General features: G+C 42.4%; 1 protein-coding gene across 7 annotated transcripts in view; it reads right to left on the bottom strand.

Annotated features, from left to right (window-relative positions):
• The window catches only part of LOC109889634 (kinesin-like protein KIF21A), a 57,173-nt gene extending 46,148 nt beyond the window's left edge, over positions 1 to 11,025 (bottom strand). For 4 of the 7 annotated variants that reach the window (XM_020481205.2, XM_031823140.1, XM_031823139.1 and 1 more), the window contains exon 1: positions 10,611 to 11,025. In XM_020481205.2, coding sequence (XP_020336794.1) covers positions 10,611 to 10,654 — 44 coding nt within the window. In that variant the 5' untranslated portion in view covers positions 10,655 to 11,025. The remainder of the gene's footprint in view (positions 1 to 10,610) is intronic. The other 3 variants (XM_031823138.1, XM_031823142.1, XM_031823143.1) reach the window with 2 other exon arrangements.
• Between the last annotated feature and the right edge of the window lie 8,915 nt (positions 11,026 to 19,940).

Raw genomic sequence — 19,940 nt, 5'->3', positions numbered from 1 at the left:
GTGGTTGTCTCATGTGTCAGTACCACACGGGACTGTTTCGGATTTTCACGTTTCTTGTTTTGTATTTTATTCATGTATAGTTTCATTATTAAAGAACCATGAATTATAACCACGCTGCATTTTGGTCCGCCTCTCCTTCTCAGGAAGAATCCCGTTACAGGAATTTGCAGCAGTTTGGGCCGCCTGGCTCTTTGTGAACTGTGTGAAGACCATTTCTTCCTAACAAAGACCGTAATTAATTTGCCAGAATTTTACATAATTATGACATAACATTGAAGGTTGTGCAATGTAACAGTAATATTTAAACTTATGGATGCCACCCATTCGATAAAATACGCAATGGATCCGTATTTCACTGAAAGAATAAACATTTGTTTTTGAAATAATAGTTTCCGGATTTTACCATATTAAGGACCTCGTATTTCTGTGTGTTATGTTATTATAATTAAGTTTATGATTTGATATTTGATAGAGCAGTCTGACTGAGCGGTGGTAGGCAGCAGCAGGCACATAAGCATTCAATCAAACAGCACTTTCCTGTGTTTGCCAGCAGCTCTTCGCTGTGCTTCAAGCATTGCTTGAGACTAAATAGATTTTATTTATGTATTATATTAAGTTAATAAAAGTGTTCATTCAGTATTGTTGTAATTGTCATTATTATTACAAATACAGTGCCTTGCGAAAGTATTCGGCCCCCTTGAACTTTGCGACCTTTTGCCACATTTCAGGCTTCAAACATAAAGATATAAAACTGTATTTTTTTGTGAAGAATCAACAACAAGTGGGACACAATCATGAAGTGGAACGACATTTATTGGATATTTAAAACTTTTTTAACAAATCAAAAACGGAAAAATTGGGCGTGCAAAATTATTCAGCCCCCTTAAGTTAATACTTTGTAGCGCCACCTTTTGCTGCGATTACAGCTGTAAGTCGCTTGGGGTATGTCTCTATCAGTTTTGCACATCGAGAGACTGACATTTTTTCAGTGACTGTACTACAAAAGATTGGATTTGAAATCAAACAATGACCATGAGGTTAAAATGCAGACTGTCAGCATCATCCATATATTTTTTAATTTTTAATTACCGCACTTTTATACATAGTTCCCCCCATTTTAGTGGACCGAAAGGATTGGGACAAATTCATTTGCGTAATAAAGTTGTAAAAAGTAAAGTATTTGCTCCCATATTCATAGCACGCTTCACTGTCCCAGTGAAATGTCTCGAACCTATAATTTTTCCAGAATTAACACCCTGAGAGGACGTTGTTTACCTTGTTGCCATAGAAGTATGGGTTGCCAAGGAAAACCGCACAGGGATTTCACCATGAGGCCAATGGTGACTTTAAAATAGTTACAGAGTTTAATGGCTGTGAAAGGAGAAAACTGAGGATGGATCAACAACATTGTAGTTACTCCACAATACTAAGTCGAAAGAGCACAGCAAAAAGAGCATGGCAATCAACGACGGTTGCATGTCACGGGCCGTGGAAGCCGAAGACAGCAGCCTGCCGCAAAGTAGCCTACACTCCCAATGAGAGGCCCGGAGCGGATACCAGCAACGAATAGCTTCGCCGCCATGGAGCCTGATCTTCCTGCACCTTCGTCGCTGGGGTTACCTGTGTCTGTGGCCATTGTGCCTACTCCTACTCCTACTCCTTCCCCTACGATTTCGAAGACGATGTCGGCAACCTTCCATCCCTGCTCTGGATCGAGCGGGGCTTCTCCATCTGTCGGAGGCCTGCACCATCCTGTGAAGCGTGGGAGTGTGCCGATTCCCTCAACCTTTTCGCCAGCCGTGATTTTGGGCAGCTCCATGTTAAGAAGTGTGACTGTTCCTGGTGCAAAAACAATGTCCTACCCCGGAGCTGAAGTAAATGACATTACTAAGCTGCTCCCGAATGTACTATGCTAGGACATGGACGTTGATTCTATCGTAGTCCATGTTGGTTTTAATGATATCATGAAGGGCAGCTCTGAAGAGTTGAAACTGGATTTCAAAGAGCTGATTGACTGTCTGCTAGACACTAATAAAATAGCCGTCATATCTGGCCCTATACCCTCTCTGAATCGGGGGGCATTGAACGCTTTAGCGGGATTCCCTCTCTTCACAACTGGCTACGTGATTATTGCAGCTCAATGTGTGTAACTTTTGTTGACAACTTTGATACCTTTTGGAAACAAAACACATTTTATAAAGGAGGATGAAATCCACCCCAATAATTTGTGTTCCTGGATCCTTTCACAGCATTATAAGGCTGCGTTGAGACAATAACTTATCAATGACCCAAGCCCTACTCAGTTAATCCATATAATTGTGTTGCTGATGTCACACCCTGATCTGTTTCACCTGTCTTTCTGATTATCTCCACCCACCCAGGTGTCACCCATCTTCCCATTATCCCCTGTGTATTTATACCTGTGTTCTCTGTTGCCAGTTCGTTTTGTTTCGTCAAGCCTACCAGCGTTTTCCCCTCTGTCCTGTCTCGCGATTGTTTTTGTTTTCTAGTTGTTTTCCCGGTTTTGACCTTTTCTGCTTGCCCTGACCCTGAGGCTCCCTGCCGTCCTGTACCTTTTCCCCACCTATCCAGATTACTGACCCCTGCCTGTCCTGGACCTGTCTTTTGCCTGCCCCTGTTGGAATAATAAACTGTTGTTAATTCGACGTTGTCTGCATCTGGGTATTACCTTAAAACGTGATAGCGGAGTCATCATAATGCTTTAGCAAATGTACATTATACCAGGGGCATTGGTAGACACAATGTAAGGAACCTAATTTACGTCCCTCTAACTGCCCTGAATGCATCTGCCGATCTTACAGCTATTGTATGTAGCAATCATGTGTCTATGAACCAGATTTATGCTGTTAGCACTGAGGCAGTGTGCCCTAGAATCGAATCCCCGAGCTGACAAGGTAAAAATCGGTCGTTCAGCCCCTGAGCAAGGCAGTTAACCCACTGTTCCCCGGTCGCTGAAGATGTCGATTATGGCAGCCTTCCGCACCTCACGGATTCAGAGGGGTTGGGTTAAATGCGGAAAGACACATTTCAGTTGAATGCATTCAGTTGTACAACTGACTAGGTATCCCCCTTTCCCTTTTCCCTTTCCATAATAGGACGTCCACTGTGTGCAGCTCACCCTGCACTAACACAAATAACATAAGAATATCTACTTCTGATAAGCTTCCTAGTAAAGCAATGAAAACAAGCAAGCATTGCAGAAAAGTGGTTCAAATTAGCCTGTTAACTGCTAGTCACAGACAACATTCGTAATGTGACTATCTCTGAAACTCACTTAGGCAATACCTTTGATAATACAGTGATAGCAATACAAGGTTATAACATTTACAGAAAATACAGAAATGCCAGTGGTGGAGGTGTTTATATTCAAGTGCTAACAGTCAGTATCTGGATAATATGTGTGAAATGCTTGTAATGTATGTGATATGAACAGAGGTATATTTTCTGTGTGATTTAAATTTGAACTGGCTTCATCAAGCTGCCCACTCAAGAAAAAGCTTCAAACTGTAACCAGTGCCTGCAACCTGGTTCAGATTATCAGTCAACCTACCAGGGTAGTTACACACACAGCAATGAAATCATCAATGTGTATTAATCACATATTTACTAATGCTGCAGAAATGTGCTTGAAAGCAGTATCCAGATTCATCGGATGTATTGATCACAATATCGTAGCCCTATCTAGCAAAACCAAAGTTCCAAAGGCTGGGCCTAATATAGTGTATAAATGTTAAACAATAAGTTAGTTATTCCTATGTTGTTGATGTAAAGAACATTTGTTGGTCCGTGGTGTGTAATGAGGAGCAAACAGATGCTGCACTTGACACATTTATGAAATTGCTTATCCTAGTTACTAATAAGCATGCACCCATTAAGAACATGACTGTAAAAACTGTTAAATCCCAGTGGATTGATGAGAAATTTAAAAATGGTATGGTTGTGAGGGATGAGGCAAAAGGAATGGCAAATAAGTCTGGCAGTACAAGCGATTGGCAAACATACTACAAATTGAGAAATCATGCGACTAAACTGAATTTAAAAAAATAACTACACTATGAAACAAAGCTAAATTACATAAATAATGAAGATAAAAAGCTTTTGAGCACCTTCAATGAAATGTTGGGAAAAAAGGCAAACTCAGCTCCATCATTCGTTGAATCAGATGACTCATTCATGACAAAACCGACTGATATTGCCAACCGCTTTCATGATTTTTTTCCATCGGAAAGATTAGCAAACTTAGGCATGACATGCCAGCAACAAACACTGATACTACACATCCAAGTATATCAAATTATGAAAGAAAAATTTTTTTTAATTGTGCAAATATATAAATATAATGCAAATATTATTTGTACTACATACGTAGAGCTACTTATGGTCACTTTAGTTCAGAGAGAGGAGGGAGGGATGGGGGGAAAAAGAGAGAGATAATGACAGAGAAGAGAAAGAGAGAGAGGGGGGGTGAGCAAGAGAGAAAGAACGAGAGAGAAAATGAGCAAAATGTTTGCATGGGTGTGGTGTACACATGCCAACCAATGTACTGTATAATTACCCAAAATGTGAGTACAATTCAACAACAGTAGGAGGGTCTCCATTCTGCTCCATAAACATGTCCGCAATCGCAAAGTTTTCCTATTGGGTGGATGCGTCTTGGACTGGCAGAATGCGCTGACACCTCAGAGGTCATGATACATAGAACAGAGTTCTTCCAGAAATGCAGTGGTGGGAGACAGTCTATTTTGGGGAAAGTTCAGTTTAAGTGTAGGCTATGTGCTGCCTCGGAAATAAATAGCCTTCAGTCCAGAAAGTGGGTCCTCATATACTAACACTTCACAGTGTTTCACTTCAGTTACAGGACATTTGAACTTAAGGAAAGGACTATAATTAGGCCTACATTACATATCAAAATTATAGGACTGGACTATATCATGTGCATCACAAACCAGCATACGCATACTGCTAATGCGACACCAGAAACAACACAACTTAGTGGTCTTATTCAAAGATACCAGGACTGAGGTATTTACTGTAGGTGGGGGGAGTGACACAATATACCCACCCACCCACACACACACATCCGTCCAGATACCATTACATGTCCAAAAGTATGTGCTCGTCGAACATCTCATTCCAAAATCATGGACATTAATATGTAATTTGTCCCCCCTTTGCTGCTATAACACCCTCCACTCTTCTGGGAAGGCTTTTCACTAGATGTTGGGACTTGCTTCCATTCAAACACAAGAGCATTAGTGAGGTCGGCACTGATGTTGGGTGATGATGCCTGGCTCGCAGTCGGTATTCCAATTCATCCCAAAGGCGTTCAATTGGGTTTGAGGGCAGGGCTCTGTGCAAGCCAGTTAAGCTCTTAACGAACAATTTCTGTATGGACCTCGCTTTGTGCATGTGGGCATTGTCAGGCTGAAACAGAAAAGGGCCTTCCCCAAACTGTAGCCACAAAGTTGGAAGCACGGAAACCCCTTAAATGTAATTGTATGCTATAGCATTAAGATTTTCCCTCACTGGAACTAAGTGGGCCTAGCCCGAACCATGAAAAACAGGTTCATACACCTGTCAGTAGCGGGTGTGGCTGAAATATCCAAATCCACTCATTTGAAGGGCTGTCCACATACTTCTGTATATAAACTGTACATAATGCTGGAGTGAAGCAAGTTGTTCTTATTTTCTTGACTTACATATTGACTTTAGTATTTTGACACTGAAACTGCCCTATACTGCTGCAGCAACTATAGGCTAATATTGGTAGAAAGGAAATACTTCAGACTGGGGATGCATGGTATATCAGTGAACATATCGGAATCAGCCGATATTAGCTAAAAATGCCAACATCGGTATCGGCCTGAGGTCTAATTTAACGCTGATGTTAAAAACCGACGTCAAAGCTACTGTGCATACCTATATAACGTAGGTACATGACGTAAAATGTTGCACTACACATGCAACACAGCATTCCTAACCAAGCCCACAATGTCTGCTGTGTGGATTGAGCAGTCAACAAGTCGTGCAGTCATTTGAAAGAGTAAGAAGGTTTCAGAAAGACAACTCAAAGGCGAAATCCATTAAAGCCAAGATAATGGAATTCATTGCCCTTGACAATCAACCGTTCTCTGTCGTGGGTGATGTTGGCTCTCGCCGACTGGTCGAGCACCGGTACACATTACCAAGTGCGCTATTTTTCCAGATGTTGACCTACCAGAGTTACACAGTAATAGCGTCACTGATATTAGCTTCACAACATACATACTATGGAACGCCGTTTGGGTCTTTGCGTGTCAAAAAAGATACAGTAACACTGTCAAAGTTGTACAAAAAAGTCTGCATACAAGCACACAGCGGCCACGTATGCTGTGTTTACAATACTGCATTGGTAATAAAGCATATTTAGTTTGACAGCAGCTTCTGGGGTAGGTAGCTTTAGCTTGTTACCTAGCTAGCACCAATACGACCAGCCTGAAAACAATGACCAGTAGAAACTGCAGGCATTTTCATTATTCTTAGACGTGATTTAGGAATCCTTGTGAGTAAGTATTAGCTGGGTTGCCACTTGTTGTTCGCCTGTTGAAATTTAACTTCAGTTAATGAAAATAAATAGCTAGCCAGCTACTTAAACCTGTTGCCCAAAGCTGACGTTATAAGCAGCCAGCTACCTTCATCTGGCTAGTGATGCTCGACCGGACCAGGTGTTGTGTTGTGAAGCTAGCCACAATAAGGATTAGGCACAGTAGAGGGATTTGCGGTTTGCCTTCAAAATAAAAGTATGCCATTGACAGTGATGCAAATGATTACAAATAGTAGAATTATGCTATACTTTTATTTTGAAGGATAAGCGCAAAGTCCACTACGGTGGCTGATCCTTATTGTGGCTTGCTTCACATAGATGGGTCCAACCACCATTAATGAAATAAGACCTGTCTTGTAAATTAGGGTTATTTTAGAGGAGGACACCTAGCTATATAGTTAACAAGCTATCTATCTATAGCTACTGAAACAAATGTTGTTTTGCTATGTTTTTTTGGAAGAACATTGTTTGCATCAATGAGCCAGCTAGATTTTTTTAATGATCAGCACTGTAGGTGCGCAAGACAAGTTTACCAGCATCATAGCATACGTATCGATGTGTAATAACTACGTAAAAAATGTATGAACGCGTTAAATTATTATGTGTAGTGCAGTCATATTCACATCACAGTCCTGATTGGTCAACAAACTTATTTGACACGTAAAATAGTGTTATTTGACATAGAAATCCTGGTTGAGAAAAAAAAGACTGAACTAATGAACAACGAAAAGCACAGCAAGTGAGTGAAATAAATAGGTTTTGATGACTTTTTACTGGTAATGGGGACATACAGTGCCTTGCGAAAGTATTCGGCCCCCTTGAACTTTGCGACCTTTTGCCACATTTCAGGCTTCAAACATAAAGATATAAAACTGTATTTTTTTGTGAAGAATCAACAACAAGTGGGACACAATCATGAAGTGGAACGACATTTATTGGATATTTCAAACTTTTTTAACAAATCAAAAACTGAAAAATTGGGCGTGCAAAATTATTCAGCCCCTTTACTTTCTTTCAGTGCAGCAAACTCTCTCCAGAAGTTCAGTGAGGATCTCTGAATGATCCAATGTTGACCTAAATGACTAATGATGATAAATACAATCCACCTGTGTGTAATCAAGTCTCCGTATAAATGCACCTGCACTGTGATAGTCTCAGAGGTCCGTTAAAAGCGCAGAGAGCATCATGAAGAACAAGGAACACACCAGGCAGGTCCGAGATACTGTTGTGAAGAAGTTTAAAGCCGGATTTGGATACAAAAAGATTTCCCAAGCTTTAAACATCCCAAGGAGCACTGTGCAAGCGATAATATTGAAATGGAAGGAGTATCAGACCACTGCAAGTCTACCAAGACCTGGCCGTCCCTCTAAACTTTCAGCTCATACAAGGAGAAGACTGATCAGAGATGCAGCCAAGAGGCCCATGATCACTCTGGATGAACTGCAGAGATCTAAAGCTGAGGTGGGAGACTCTGTCCATAGGACAACAATCAGTCGTATATTGCACAAATCTGGCCTTTATGGAAGAGTGGCAAGAAGAAAGCCATTTCTTAAAGATATCCATAAAAAGTGTTGTTTAAAGTTTGCCACAAGCCACCTGGGAGACACACCAAACATGTGGAAGAAGGTGCTCTGGTCAGATGACACCAAAATTGAACTTTTTGGCAACAATGCAAAACGTTATGTTTGGCGTAAAAGCAACACAGCTCATCACCCTGAACACCCTATCCCCACTGTCAAACATGGTGGTGGCAGCATCATGTTTGGGCCTGCTTTTCTTCAGCAGGGACAGGGAAGATGGTTAAATTGATGGGAAGATGGATCGAGCCAAATACAGGACCATTCTGGAAGAAAACCTGATGGAGTCGGCAAAAGACCTGAGACTGAGACGGAGATTTGTCTTCCAACAAGACAATGATCCAAAACATAAAGCAAAATCTACAATGGAATGGTTCAAAAATAAACATATCCAGGTGTTAGAATGGCCAAGTCAAAGTCCAGACCTGAATCCAATCGAGAATCTGTGGAAAGAACTGAAAACTGCTGTTCACAAATGCTCTCCATCCAACCTCACTGAGCTCGAGCTGTTTTGCAAGGAGGAATGGGAAAAAATGTCAGTCTCTCGATGTGCAAAACTGATAGAGACATACCCCAAGCGACTTACAGCTGTAATCGCAGCAAAAGGTGGCACTACAAAGTATTAACTTAAGGGGGCTGAATGATTTTGCACGCCCAATTTTTCAGTTTTTGATTTGTTCAAAAAGTTTGAAATATCCAATAAATGTCGTTCCACTTCATGATTGTGTGCCACTTGTTGTTGATTCTTCACAAAAAAATACAGTTTTATATCTTTATGTTTGAAGCCTGAAATGTGGCAAAAGGTCGCAAAGTTCAAGGGGGCCGAATACTTTCGCAAGGCACTGTATATACATACATACACACACATATACATACATACATACATACATATATATATATATAGAGATCATGTGACCGATCATGTGACACTTAGATTGCAGACAGGTGGACTTTATTTAACTAATTATTTCACTTTGGAAGGTAATTGGTTGCACCAGATCTTATTTAGGGGATTCATAACAAAGAGGGTGAATACATACACACACATCACTTTTCAGTTTTATTTTTTTTGTGCGTTTTTTAAAACAAGTAAATACTTTTGAATACTTTTGCAAGGCATTGTACACACACACACGATGGAGCCTGGGTCATATGTACACATGCACCTACACACACCATGGAGCCTGGGTCAAAAGACTCTCAGTGATTTCTGGTGGCTGGTTACTATGGAGACCGTGGTTGTAAAGTACCATAGAGCTAACAGTATCAGTCAGCTGGATGTGTCAGCCATTATTAACACATTTAAAAGATAGGGCTAACTTCACAATATTCACACTTAATTACAGTGTGCGTGCGTGCATGTGTGAGATAAAGAGAGAGAGAGAGATGGAGGCAGACAAACACAAAGTGAAAGAGAGGCTGGTACTATATTTGTGCCAAATTACCCATTGTGCCACTAGATATTTCTGTCAGTGTGCCACCTCAGCATGTGTCCTCCTAGTAGGGAGCGGCCCTTATTCAGCAACAACACAGATTTGTGATGACTCATTCATTCAACTGTCTTTATGTGAAAAAGACAAGCCTGGCTAGGGGACTAACAAAGGATTTTAGGATCCAATGATAGCTTTAATTATGAACAACATAATGCATTCTTTACTGCACTCTTTCTGTGGGCTTATGAGCTCAATAAGGCCATTGCAATGTTTTCTTCACTGTAAACAAAGAATCCATTTCACAGAATCCATTTCACAGTCAGAGCTCTCTAGCCTTGGAAACGGTTGGCTGTCTCTTCCTTGAAGACCGTGACTAAAAGCTCCTTTCATTGATCAACTATCGCTCAACTGTCTTCTTTTTGAAAAGATGCCCGAGACTTCGGGCACCGGGCCAAAGAGCTATAAATGCCAGATCTGTCTTTCCAACAGTTCAGCCGTTACAAAACAAGGCTGATATCATCCATTACTTGACCGGTGTGTGAGGAATTTGGGCGACGGCACTTGCCATTTGTGCACCCTGCAGTTTCTTTTTGGAGGTGTGTGATGATGCTGCGTCATGCATGGATACAGTGTAGGGCCTAACACATTTCTTTCGTAATTCTACGACTCAGAAGCCTTGAGATTGTGGTTTATTTAAACTACCAACTGCAAATTCCTAAATTCATATTGTCCTACGCACAATAGATGCAGTGGTTTGAATTATCCTATAGTCGGCGTCCTCAAAGACCATCATATCATATGGCAACAAATTTGACATCAAAATATAGACCTGTTGGTTACAAACGTATCACAATCTTTCTATGAAATCATAAAGCGCCTAGACTGGACACTGTGGCCCAAAAAATTATGCAAGGCCTGAGACGAATCTATGTAATTGTGCCGACAGTTGCATCTATGCAAATGAAAAGCAATTAAATGTAGGGCTTGAAGACTTACCTCAAAGCCACCCGGACTGAGCTTTCGTCCTGTCCCATCGACATGGTTCCACAGTTGAGTGATTATCGATTGATAGAAGAACAAAAACGAGTGTAGGCTATCTATCCGTTTATTTTCATCCGACAAAACGGGATGGAGATGAGTGCGCAGCTCCTGAGAGCAAGTTGTCTGAGCAACAGAGCAACTCACCTCGACTTCACTTCAGCCATATTTCAGATTATTATAAGCATAATATAGATTTTCAATAAAATACTGCGCCTGTTTGGTGCCCCCTTGCATTTCCAGCTAGAATGCATTCTTTGGCGGCATTCTGTTGGAGCGTCAATGCTGTTGCGTTAAATCCAGTCGCTTTTGCGGCTCGTTTGCTTCCAGGCTCTTTGGATGGGAAAGGGACACACGCCTCCCCCGCAAACCGATTCTGCTCGAGTCGCAATGCGTCACCAAACCACGCCTTCTTCGACGGGCTCTGTCTGTGAAGGTTAAGAGTTGACATCACAATGCGCATGAAGCAGCCAGATGACTCAAAATTGACATCGAAATAGAATTTGACGTTTGAAGAAACGTTGATAAACGTCAGAATCGGTAAAAGTCAACCTGGTGAAACCGTGAGATCTAGTTGGATGGAGATCAATTCCAATTTCGACATTTTGAAGAAATGTAGTGAGTGACTTCATGCCAGGTCTAATCTTGGAATATCATCCTCACAAATTAATAGTCTGTTTTCCATGAGGACCATGATGCTGGTTGTTATCAGTCAGATCATCAAATCTTCCCAAAAAATTATGAAAAACTAAGACTTGTCTTCTACTGAATGCATTGTAGAATAGAACATAATAAAATATAAAACATTTAGTTGACCATTTGGTTTGAACAGAATTGGTTTCCCCCCCAACACACCCACAATTATACTGTAGGCTACACACAATGACATGGTTGAGAGAAATAGCAGTTGGTATGTAATACGCCCCATGTATTTGCAACTCTGTAGTCTTCAAATAAGTGCCCTTTCATTTCATTCTAGCCTATGAGATGCTTCTGGCTATCTTGGTGCACCTCTGAGGATTTCATGAAATTTACTTGACTTGAACTCATAGGCAGTTGACGAATGTCCTACATCTCACTCTGTTCTGGACGTTTTTCCAGGTCACACCTGTTTAGTCCACACTCAGTCAATTCTGTGGGTGAATTACTTGATACACTTGAAGTTGGAAGTTTACATACACCTTAGCCAAATACATTTAAACTCAGTTTTTCACAATTTCTGACATTTAATCCTAGTAAAAATTCCCTGTCGTAGGTCAGTTAGGATCACCACTTAATTTTAAGAATGTGAAATGTCACAATAATAGTAGAGAGAGTGATTTATTTCAGCTTTTATTTCTTTCATCACATTCCCAGTGGGTCAGAAGTTTAAATACACTCCAATAGTATTTGGTAGCATTGCCTCTAAATTGTTTAACTTGGGTCAAACATTTCGGGTAGACTTCCACAAGCTTCCCACATAATATTCCTCCTCATGATGCCATCTATTTTGTGAAGTGCACCAGTCCCTCCTGCAGCAAAGCACCCCCACAACATGATGCTACCACCCCCGTGCTTCACGTTTGGGATGGTGTTCTTCGGCTTGCAAGCATCCCCCTTTTTCCTCCAAACATAACGATGGTCATTATGACCAAACAGTTCTATTTTTGTTTCATCAGACGAGAGGACATTTCTCCAAAAAGTACATTCTTTGTCCCATTGTGCAGTTGCAAACCGTAGGCTGGCTTTTTTATGGTGGTTTTGGAGCATTGGCTTCTTCCTTGCTGGTTATGAAAATGTAGGACTCGTTTCACTGTGGATATCGATACCTTTGCACCGGTTTCCTCCAGCATCTTCACAAGGTCCTTTGCTGTTGTTCTGGGATTGATTCGCACTTTTCGCACCAAATACGTTTATCTCTAGGAGACAAAATGCGTCTCCCTCCTGAGCGGTATGACGGCTGTGTGGTCCCATGGTGTTTATACTTGCATACTATTGTTTGTACAGATAAACGTGTTACCTTCAGGCATTTGGAAATTGCTCCCAAGGATGAACCAGGCTTGTGGGAGGTCTGCAATTTTTTTTCTGAGGTCTTGGCTAATTTCCTTTAATTTTCCCATGATGTCAAGCAAAGAGGCACTGAGTTTGAAGGTAGGTCTTGAAATACATCCACAAGTACACCTCCAATTGACTCAAATGATATCAATTAGCCTATCAGAAGCTTCTGAAGCCATGACATAATTTTCTGGAATTTTCCAAGCTGTTTAAAGACACAGTCATCTTAGCGTATGTAAACTTCTGACCCATTGGAATTGTGATACAGTGAAATAATCTGTCTGTAAACAATTGTTGGAAAAATGACTTGTGCCATGCACAAAGTAGATGTCCTACCCGACTTGCCAAAACTATAGCTTATTAAGTTATTAACAAGAAATGTGTGGAGTGGGGGAAAAACGAGTTGTAATGACTCCAACCTAAGTGTATGTAAACATCCGACTTCAACTGTACATGATGAGATTATTATGTTTTTTTAAATGTATTATCAAATGGTAGCCAGGCATCTATCATCATGTCACCAGAATAAGACCTTCGATATTTATTGGAAAGGAGTATCACCCTCATCACTGTGGACTTTCACCACCCTGTGAAGTTCATCGTAACTTAGTTCATCTGTAGCCTAATAAAATGCATGCTTTCCCGAGAGGTTCTGGGAGGACCACACAACATATCATCGCGTGACTCCAAGTTGACTTCAATCTGATGGTAATTAATATCATTTTTTTTGCGTAAAGGCGTTACCACCACCATTTCTCCCATAATTAAAGTGATGCTCCAGAAATGTTGTATAATGTCAGCCAGTAGTTTGAAAGTGGTGCTCAAGAGCCAAAACTGGTCCCTGTTTTTTTTTGTGTACAACATCTGTGTTCCCCAACTCCGGTCCTCTGGTCTTTCAGTACATATTTTTCTTGTGGCCCCGAAACACACACCTGATTCTACCTGTCAAATAATCATCATGTTGAGTCCAGTGTTCTTGTCCGGGGCTTCAGCCAACATTTGTGGAGTTGGAAAACACTGTACTACGTCATCCAATTGTGTACAACATCATCCGTTTCATATGATATGTTCCAACTGCAAAAAAATACATTTGATAATATTTTTTTTTTGCAATTCATATGATATGTTACAAATCCACAAACGTATTGTGCTTAAGATCCTGGACTGCACTTTCCATTTTACAGAAACAAAAAGATCCCAACTTGTCTAGTGTACATTTGAGGTAAAAGCTTCTAGTGTTAACGTACAGAAGACCCAGGCTTTTACGAGAGCAGAAATCAGTGAAGCAGAAATCCTCAGAGGATGTCAGAATTGGGGCTCGTAACAGTAGACGGGCCAGGGTGTACATTTCCAGATTTCATCAGCAGTAATAGAATCAGGGCACAGCAGGGAACAGAGAGAGATTTGCAGTGTTGAGTTTTTAGGACCTTTGAATGTGCATCCGATGGCAACAAGGTCATATTGTACAGCAATTTCATCAGATAACATGAATACAAAGCCGGCGAGAGAAGATTTGAATAGGATGGGAGGCCACCAAGAGTCTGTGTAACCAATAGAGAGTCAGAGTTGTGAGTGTGGGAACCAACATTGTCTGTCCCACGGTCGGGTAAATGAGCAAGTTCATAGTCAACAAAGCATGCACGAGTCATGGAGCAGATAGCACTAAACACAAACAAGAAGCAAAACGGCTTGGGGCTAGACAAGTTCAAAGAGTCACTAGACTCGCCCAAATAAAATTGTGAGAGTAGCTCTCCATGTCCAGTCGGCTATAAAAGTCTGAGATAAAATAAATAAATAGTTGGCCTTTGCTAATTAATTAAAGTGTTTCTGAGTAAAGCTCATATAATAAGATTCACAAGTTAAATATCCTATGTGTGTGCGTTTGTGCTCTTAGCGAGCAAAAGCTCGGGAGAGAAGGGGGAGTGAGGCGGGGATACCTGTACCAGGCAGGGAGAGACAGGCCAGGGCATACAGGAAGCAGATTGCCAGATGGGATCCAAGCATCAGTGCAGCAGTCAACAGGAGTAGGTTTTCACACCCACTTGGGAGAAGCTTTTGTTGGGAGGCTGAGTAGGAGAGGAGGCGTTCAACATTACCAGACAGGTGCGTGGTGGTGCAGATAAACTTCCGAAGTGGAAAAGCTGAACGAAAAACATTGGGGCAAGACAACGGTAAAAAACAAAGAAACAGGAACCAATTTTCCGCAGTTCATGTTTAGCCTACAGTGAATAAATATATGTGATTTAGGTTCTCTCTCATTAATTGATTGTATAATGTACACATGTGATATCAGTTTGTGAGGGTGTGATATGGTTGGTAGATATGGTAGAGGTTTTTAAAATATATTTTAAATAAAACCTATAATATTATTTGGGTTACTGAGTGGCACAGCGGTCTAAGGCACTGCATCTCAGTGCTAGAGGTGTCACTACAGACCCTGGTTTGATTCCAGGCTGTATCACAACCGGATGTGATTGTGAGTCCCATAGGATGGCACACAATTGGCCCAGCATTGTCCGGGTTAGGATTCGGCCGGGGTAGGCCGTCATTGTAAATAAGAATTTGTTCTTAACTGACTTGCCTAGTTAAGTAAAAAAAAAAAAATGGCAACACTGCCATGTTGATCTGAACCTTGCTGTTGGATAACCACATTAATGTCCAACTTTCAGCTGTAGCAGATGCACCTCCCCCGACTTTAGTCCTCAGCTTTCGTCTACAGTCGGTTGTTTTAACCTTACTACTCAAACACACCCATTGACTTCAACTGGTTTCAGGTCAATCTGTGATAGCTTTCTGATAATTGGTGTGTGTGTCTGTTGGAGAAGGTATTTCTCTTAACCTCTGCTAGGGATTCAGCAATTAGTAGTTCAGTCTACCCTAGTTTTTCAGTGGCAGCTGTAAGCCACGGTCTTGTCAAGCAGTGTGTTGTTGCCCAAAACGAAGACTGTCGCCCGAAACGAAGACATTCTGCCAAGTTGTTCTGTGGAATTATTCAAGGAAGGAAAGAGAGGAAGGCTCCACACCACTCTCTCACTTGAACATCTTACCTATTATCTGGTTATCTAATTTTGCTCTTTTGTAGCTTCTACCAGGTGACGTGGAGAGCATATGTGTCTGCACCATGTGCTCTCACTAATGGTGTCCCCAGAGCTCGGTTCTCGGCTCTCTCCTCTTATCTCTATACACAAAGTCACTCGGCTCTGTCATATGCTCTCATGGTCTCTCCTACCAATGCTATGCGGGTGACACTCAACTACTCTTCTCATCCCCCCCTTCTGTAACCCAGATGGTGACAAACTTCTCTGCATGCCTGGCAGACATCCCACCTTGGATGTTGGCCTACCACCTCAAGCTCAACCTCGACAAGATAGAGCTGCTTTTCCTCCCCGGGAAGGCCTGCCCACTCCAAGACCTCTCCATCACGGCCGACAACTCCACGGTTTCCCCTTCCCAGAGTGCAAAGAACCTTGGCGTGACCCTGGACAACACCCTGTCGTTCTCATCAAACATCAAAGCAGTGACTCGCTCCTGCAGGTTCATGCTCTACAACATCTGTAGAGTACAACCTTTCCTCACACAGGAAGCGGTGCAGGTCCTAATAAGGGCACTCGTCATATCCCCTCTGATCTCTTGGCCATCCCACCTCTACTGTAGGTTAGCTCCTGCTCAGTCCAGTCCTGGGACCCCAATGGTGGGACCAGCTTCCCTCTCATGCTAGGACAGCAGAGTCGCTGCCCATCTTCCCAAAAAGGTCTGAAACCCTACCTCTTCAAAGAGTATCTTAAATAAGACATCTCAGTCTTATTACCTTTGCACCCCATTATTTTTTTATTCCAGAGCAAACATCAATTATTCCGGAGCTAGCCAGCTCCGTCAATCACTCCTGAGTTCCATCAATCACTCCTGGGCTGCAGTCACCTATCCGGACCCGTTTTACTGCCTACGCGGAGCCCCACCGGGCCTTCACAACTGGACTGCCGACGTTACCTACCCGAAGGAGATCCGGCTGGCTCCTCCGTCGCGACGTTACCTGAACGCCAATCTGCGGCCTGCTAACCGTTAGCTGTCTTACCGGCTGCTATCTGAATAGACAATCGGACAATTTATTTATTTTTATTATTATTATGTTTTCTTCTTGGGCCTCTATAACTATATCTATTGTTTTTATTTTGTTGTTGTTGTGTGATTTGGATTAATCCCCTCTACCACACGGAACCCCACTAATCTACTGACGGAACGCAAGAGGTGGCTAACAACAGACCTCCATCCTATGCTAGCTTGCTACTGATGACCTGGCTAGCTGTCTAAATCGCCGTGACCCCCAACCAACCTCTCCACTCACTGGACCCTTTTAATCACTCGACTAAGCATGCCTCTCCTTAATGTCAATATATCTTGTCCATTGCTGTTCTGGTTAGTGTTTATTGGCTTATTTCACTGTAGAGCCTCTAGTCCTGCTCACTATACCTTATCCAACCTATTAGTTCCACCACCCACACATGCAATGCAATCTCCTGGTTTCAATGATGTTTCTAGAGACAATATCTCTCTCTTCATCACTCAATACCTAGGTTTACCTCCACTGTATTCACATCCTACCATACCTTTGTCTGTACATTATACCTTGATGCTATTTTATCACCCCCAGAAACCTCCTTTTACTCTCTGTTCCAGACGTTCTAGACGACCAATTCTTATTGCTTTTAGCCGCACCCTTATTCTACTCCTCCTATGTTCCTCTGGCGATGTAGAGGTGAATCCAGGCCCTGCAGTGCCTAGCTCCACTCCTATTCCCCAGGCGCTCTCTTTTGACGACTTCTGTAACCGTAATAGCCTTGGTTTCATGCATGTTAATATTAGAAGCCTCCTCCCTAAGTTTGTTCTATTCACTGCTTTAGCACACTCTGCCAACCCGGATGTTCTAGCTGTGTCTGAATCCTGGCTTAGGAAGACCACCAAAAATTCAGAAATTTTAATTCCAAACTACAACATTTTCAGACAAGATAGAACTGCCAAAGGGGGCGGTGTTGCAATCTACTGCAAAGATAGCCTGCAGAGTTCTGTCCTACTATCCAGGTCTGTACCCAAACAATTTGAACTTCTACTTTTAAAAACCCATCTCTCTAAAAACAAGTCTCTCACCGTTGCCGCCCAGCTATAGATCACCCTCTGCCCACAGCTGTGCTCTGGACACCATATTTGAACTGATTGCCCCCCATCTATCTTCAGAGCTCGTGCTGCTAGGCGACCTAAACTGGAACATGCTTAACACCCCAGCCATCCTACAATCTAAACTTGATGCCCTCAATCTCACACAAATTATCAATGAACCTACCAGGTACCTCCCCAAAGCCTTAAACACGGCACTCTCATAGATATCATCCTAACCAACTTCCCCTCTAAATACACCTCTGCTGTCTTCAACCAAGATCTCATCGATCACTGCCTCATTGCCTGCATCCGTAATGGGTCAGCGGTCAAACGACCTCCACTCATCACTGTAAAACGCTCCCTGAAACACTTCAGCGAGCAGGCCTTTCTAATCGACCTGGCCGGGGTATCCTGGAAGGATATTGATCTCATCCCGTCAGTAGAGGATGCCTGGATATTTTTTTTAAATGCCTTCCTAACCATCTTAAATAAACATGCCCCATTCAAGAAATTTAGAACCAGGAACAGATATAGCCCTTGGTTCTCCCCAGACCTGACTGCCCTTAACCAACACAAAAACATCCTATGGCGTTCTGCATTAGCATCGAACAGCCCCCGTGATATGCAGCTGTTCAGGGAAGCTAGAAACCATTATACACAGGCAGTTAGAAAAGCCAAGGCTAGCTTTTCAATCAGAAATTTGCTTCCTGCAACACTAACTCAAAAAAGTTCTGGGACACTGTAAAGTCCATGGAGAATAAGAACACCTCCTCCCAGCTGCCCACTGCACTGAAGATAGCAAACACTGTCACCACTGATAAATCCACCATAATTGAGAATTTCAATAAGCATTTTTCTACGGCTGGCCATGCTTTCCACCTGGCTACTCCTACCCCGGTCAACAGCACTGCACCCCCAACAGCAACTCGCCCAAGCCTTCCCCATTTCTCCTTCTCCCAAATCCATTCAGCTGATGTTCTGAAAGAGCTGCAAAATCTGGACCCCTACAAATCAGCCGGGCTAGACAATCTGGACCCTTTCTTTCTCAAATTATCTGCCGAAATTGTTGCCACCCCTATTACTAGCCTGTTCAACCTCTCTTTCGTGTCGTCTGAGATTCCCAAAGATTGGAAAGCAGCTGCGGTCATCCCCCTCTTCAAAGGGGGGGCCACTCTTGACCCAAACTGCTACGGACCTATATCTATCCTACCATGCCTTTCTAAGGTCTTCGAAAGCCAAGTCAACAAACAGATTACAGACCATTTCGAATCTCACCATACCTTCTCTGCTATGCAATCTGGTTTCAGAGCTGGTCATGGGTGCACCTCAGCCACGCTCAAGGTCCTAAACGATATCTTAACCGCCATCGATAAGAAACATTACTGTGCAGCCGTATTCATTGATCTGGCCAAGGCTTTCGACTCTGTCAATCACCACATCCTCATTGGCAGATTCGACAGCCTTGGTTTCTCAAATGATTGCCTCGCCTGGTTCACCAACTACTTCTCTGATAGAGTTCAGTGTGTCAAATTGGAGGGTATGCTGTCCGGACCTCTGGCAGTCTCTATGGGTGTGCCACAGGGTTCAATTCTTGGACCGACTCTCTTCTCTGTATACATCAATGCGGTCGCTCTTGCTGCTGGTGAGTCTCTGATCCACCTCTACGCAGACGACACCATTCTGTATACTTCCGGCCCTTCTTTGGACACTGTGTTAACAACCCTCCAGGCAAGCTTCAATGCCATACAACCCTCCTTCCGTGGCCTCCAATTGCTCTTAAATACAAGTAAAACTAAATGCATGCTCTTCAACCGATCGCTACCTGCACCTACCCGCCTGTCCAACATCACTACTCTGGACGGCTCTGACTTAGAATACGTGGACAACTACAAATACTTAGGTGTCTGGTTAGACTGTAAACTCTCCTTCCAGACCCATATCAAACATCTCCAATCCAAAGCTAAATCTAGAATTGGCTTCCTATTTCGCAACAAAGCATCCTTCACTCATGCTGCCAAACATACCCTTGTAAAACTGACCATCCTACCAATCCTCGACTTTGGCGATATCATTTACAAATAGGCTCCAATACCCTACTCAACA

This window comes from Oncorhynchus kisutch, linkage group LG4, assembly GCF_002021735.2.
Source record: "Oncorhynchus kisutch isolate 150728-3 linkage group LG4, Okis_V2, whole genome shotgun sequence".
Taxonomy (NCBI): Eukaryota; Metazoa; Chordata; class Actinopteri; order Salmoniformes; family Salmonidae; genus Oncorhynchus; species Oncorhynchus kisutch.
Note: the sequence above shows the minus strand (reverse complement) of the source record. Positions and strands in the feature narration are given on the sequence as shown.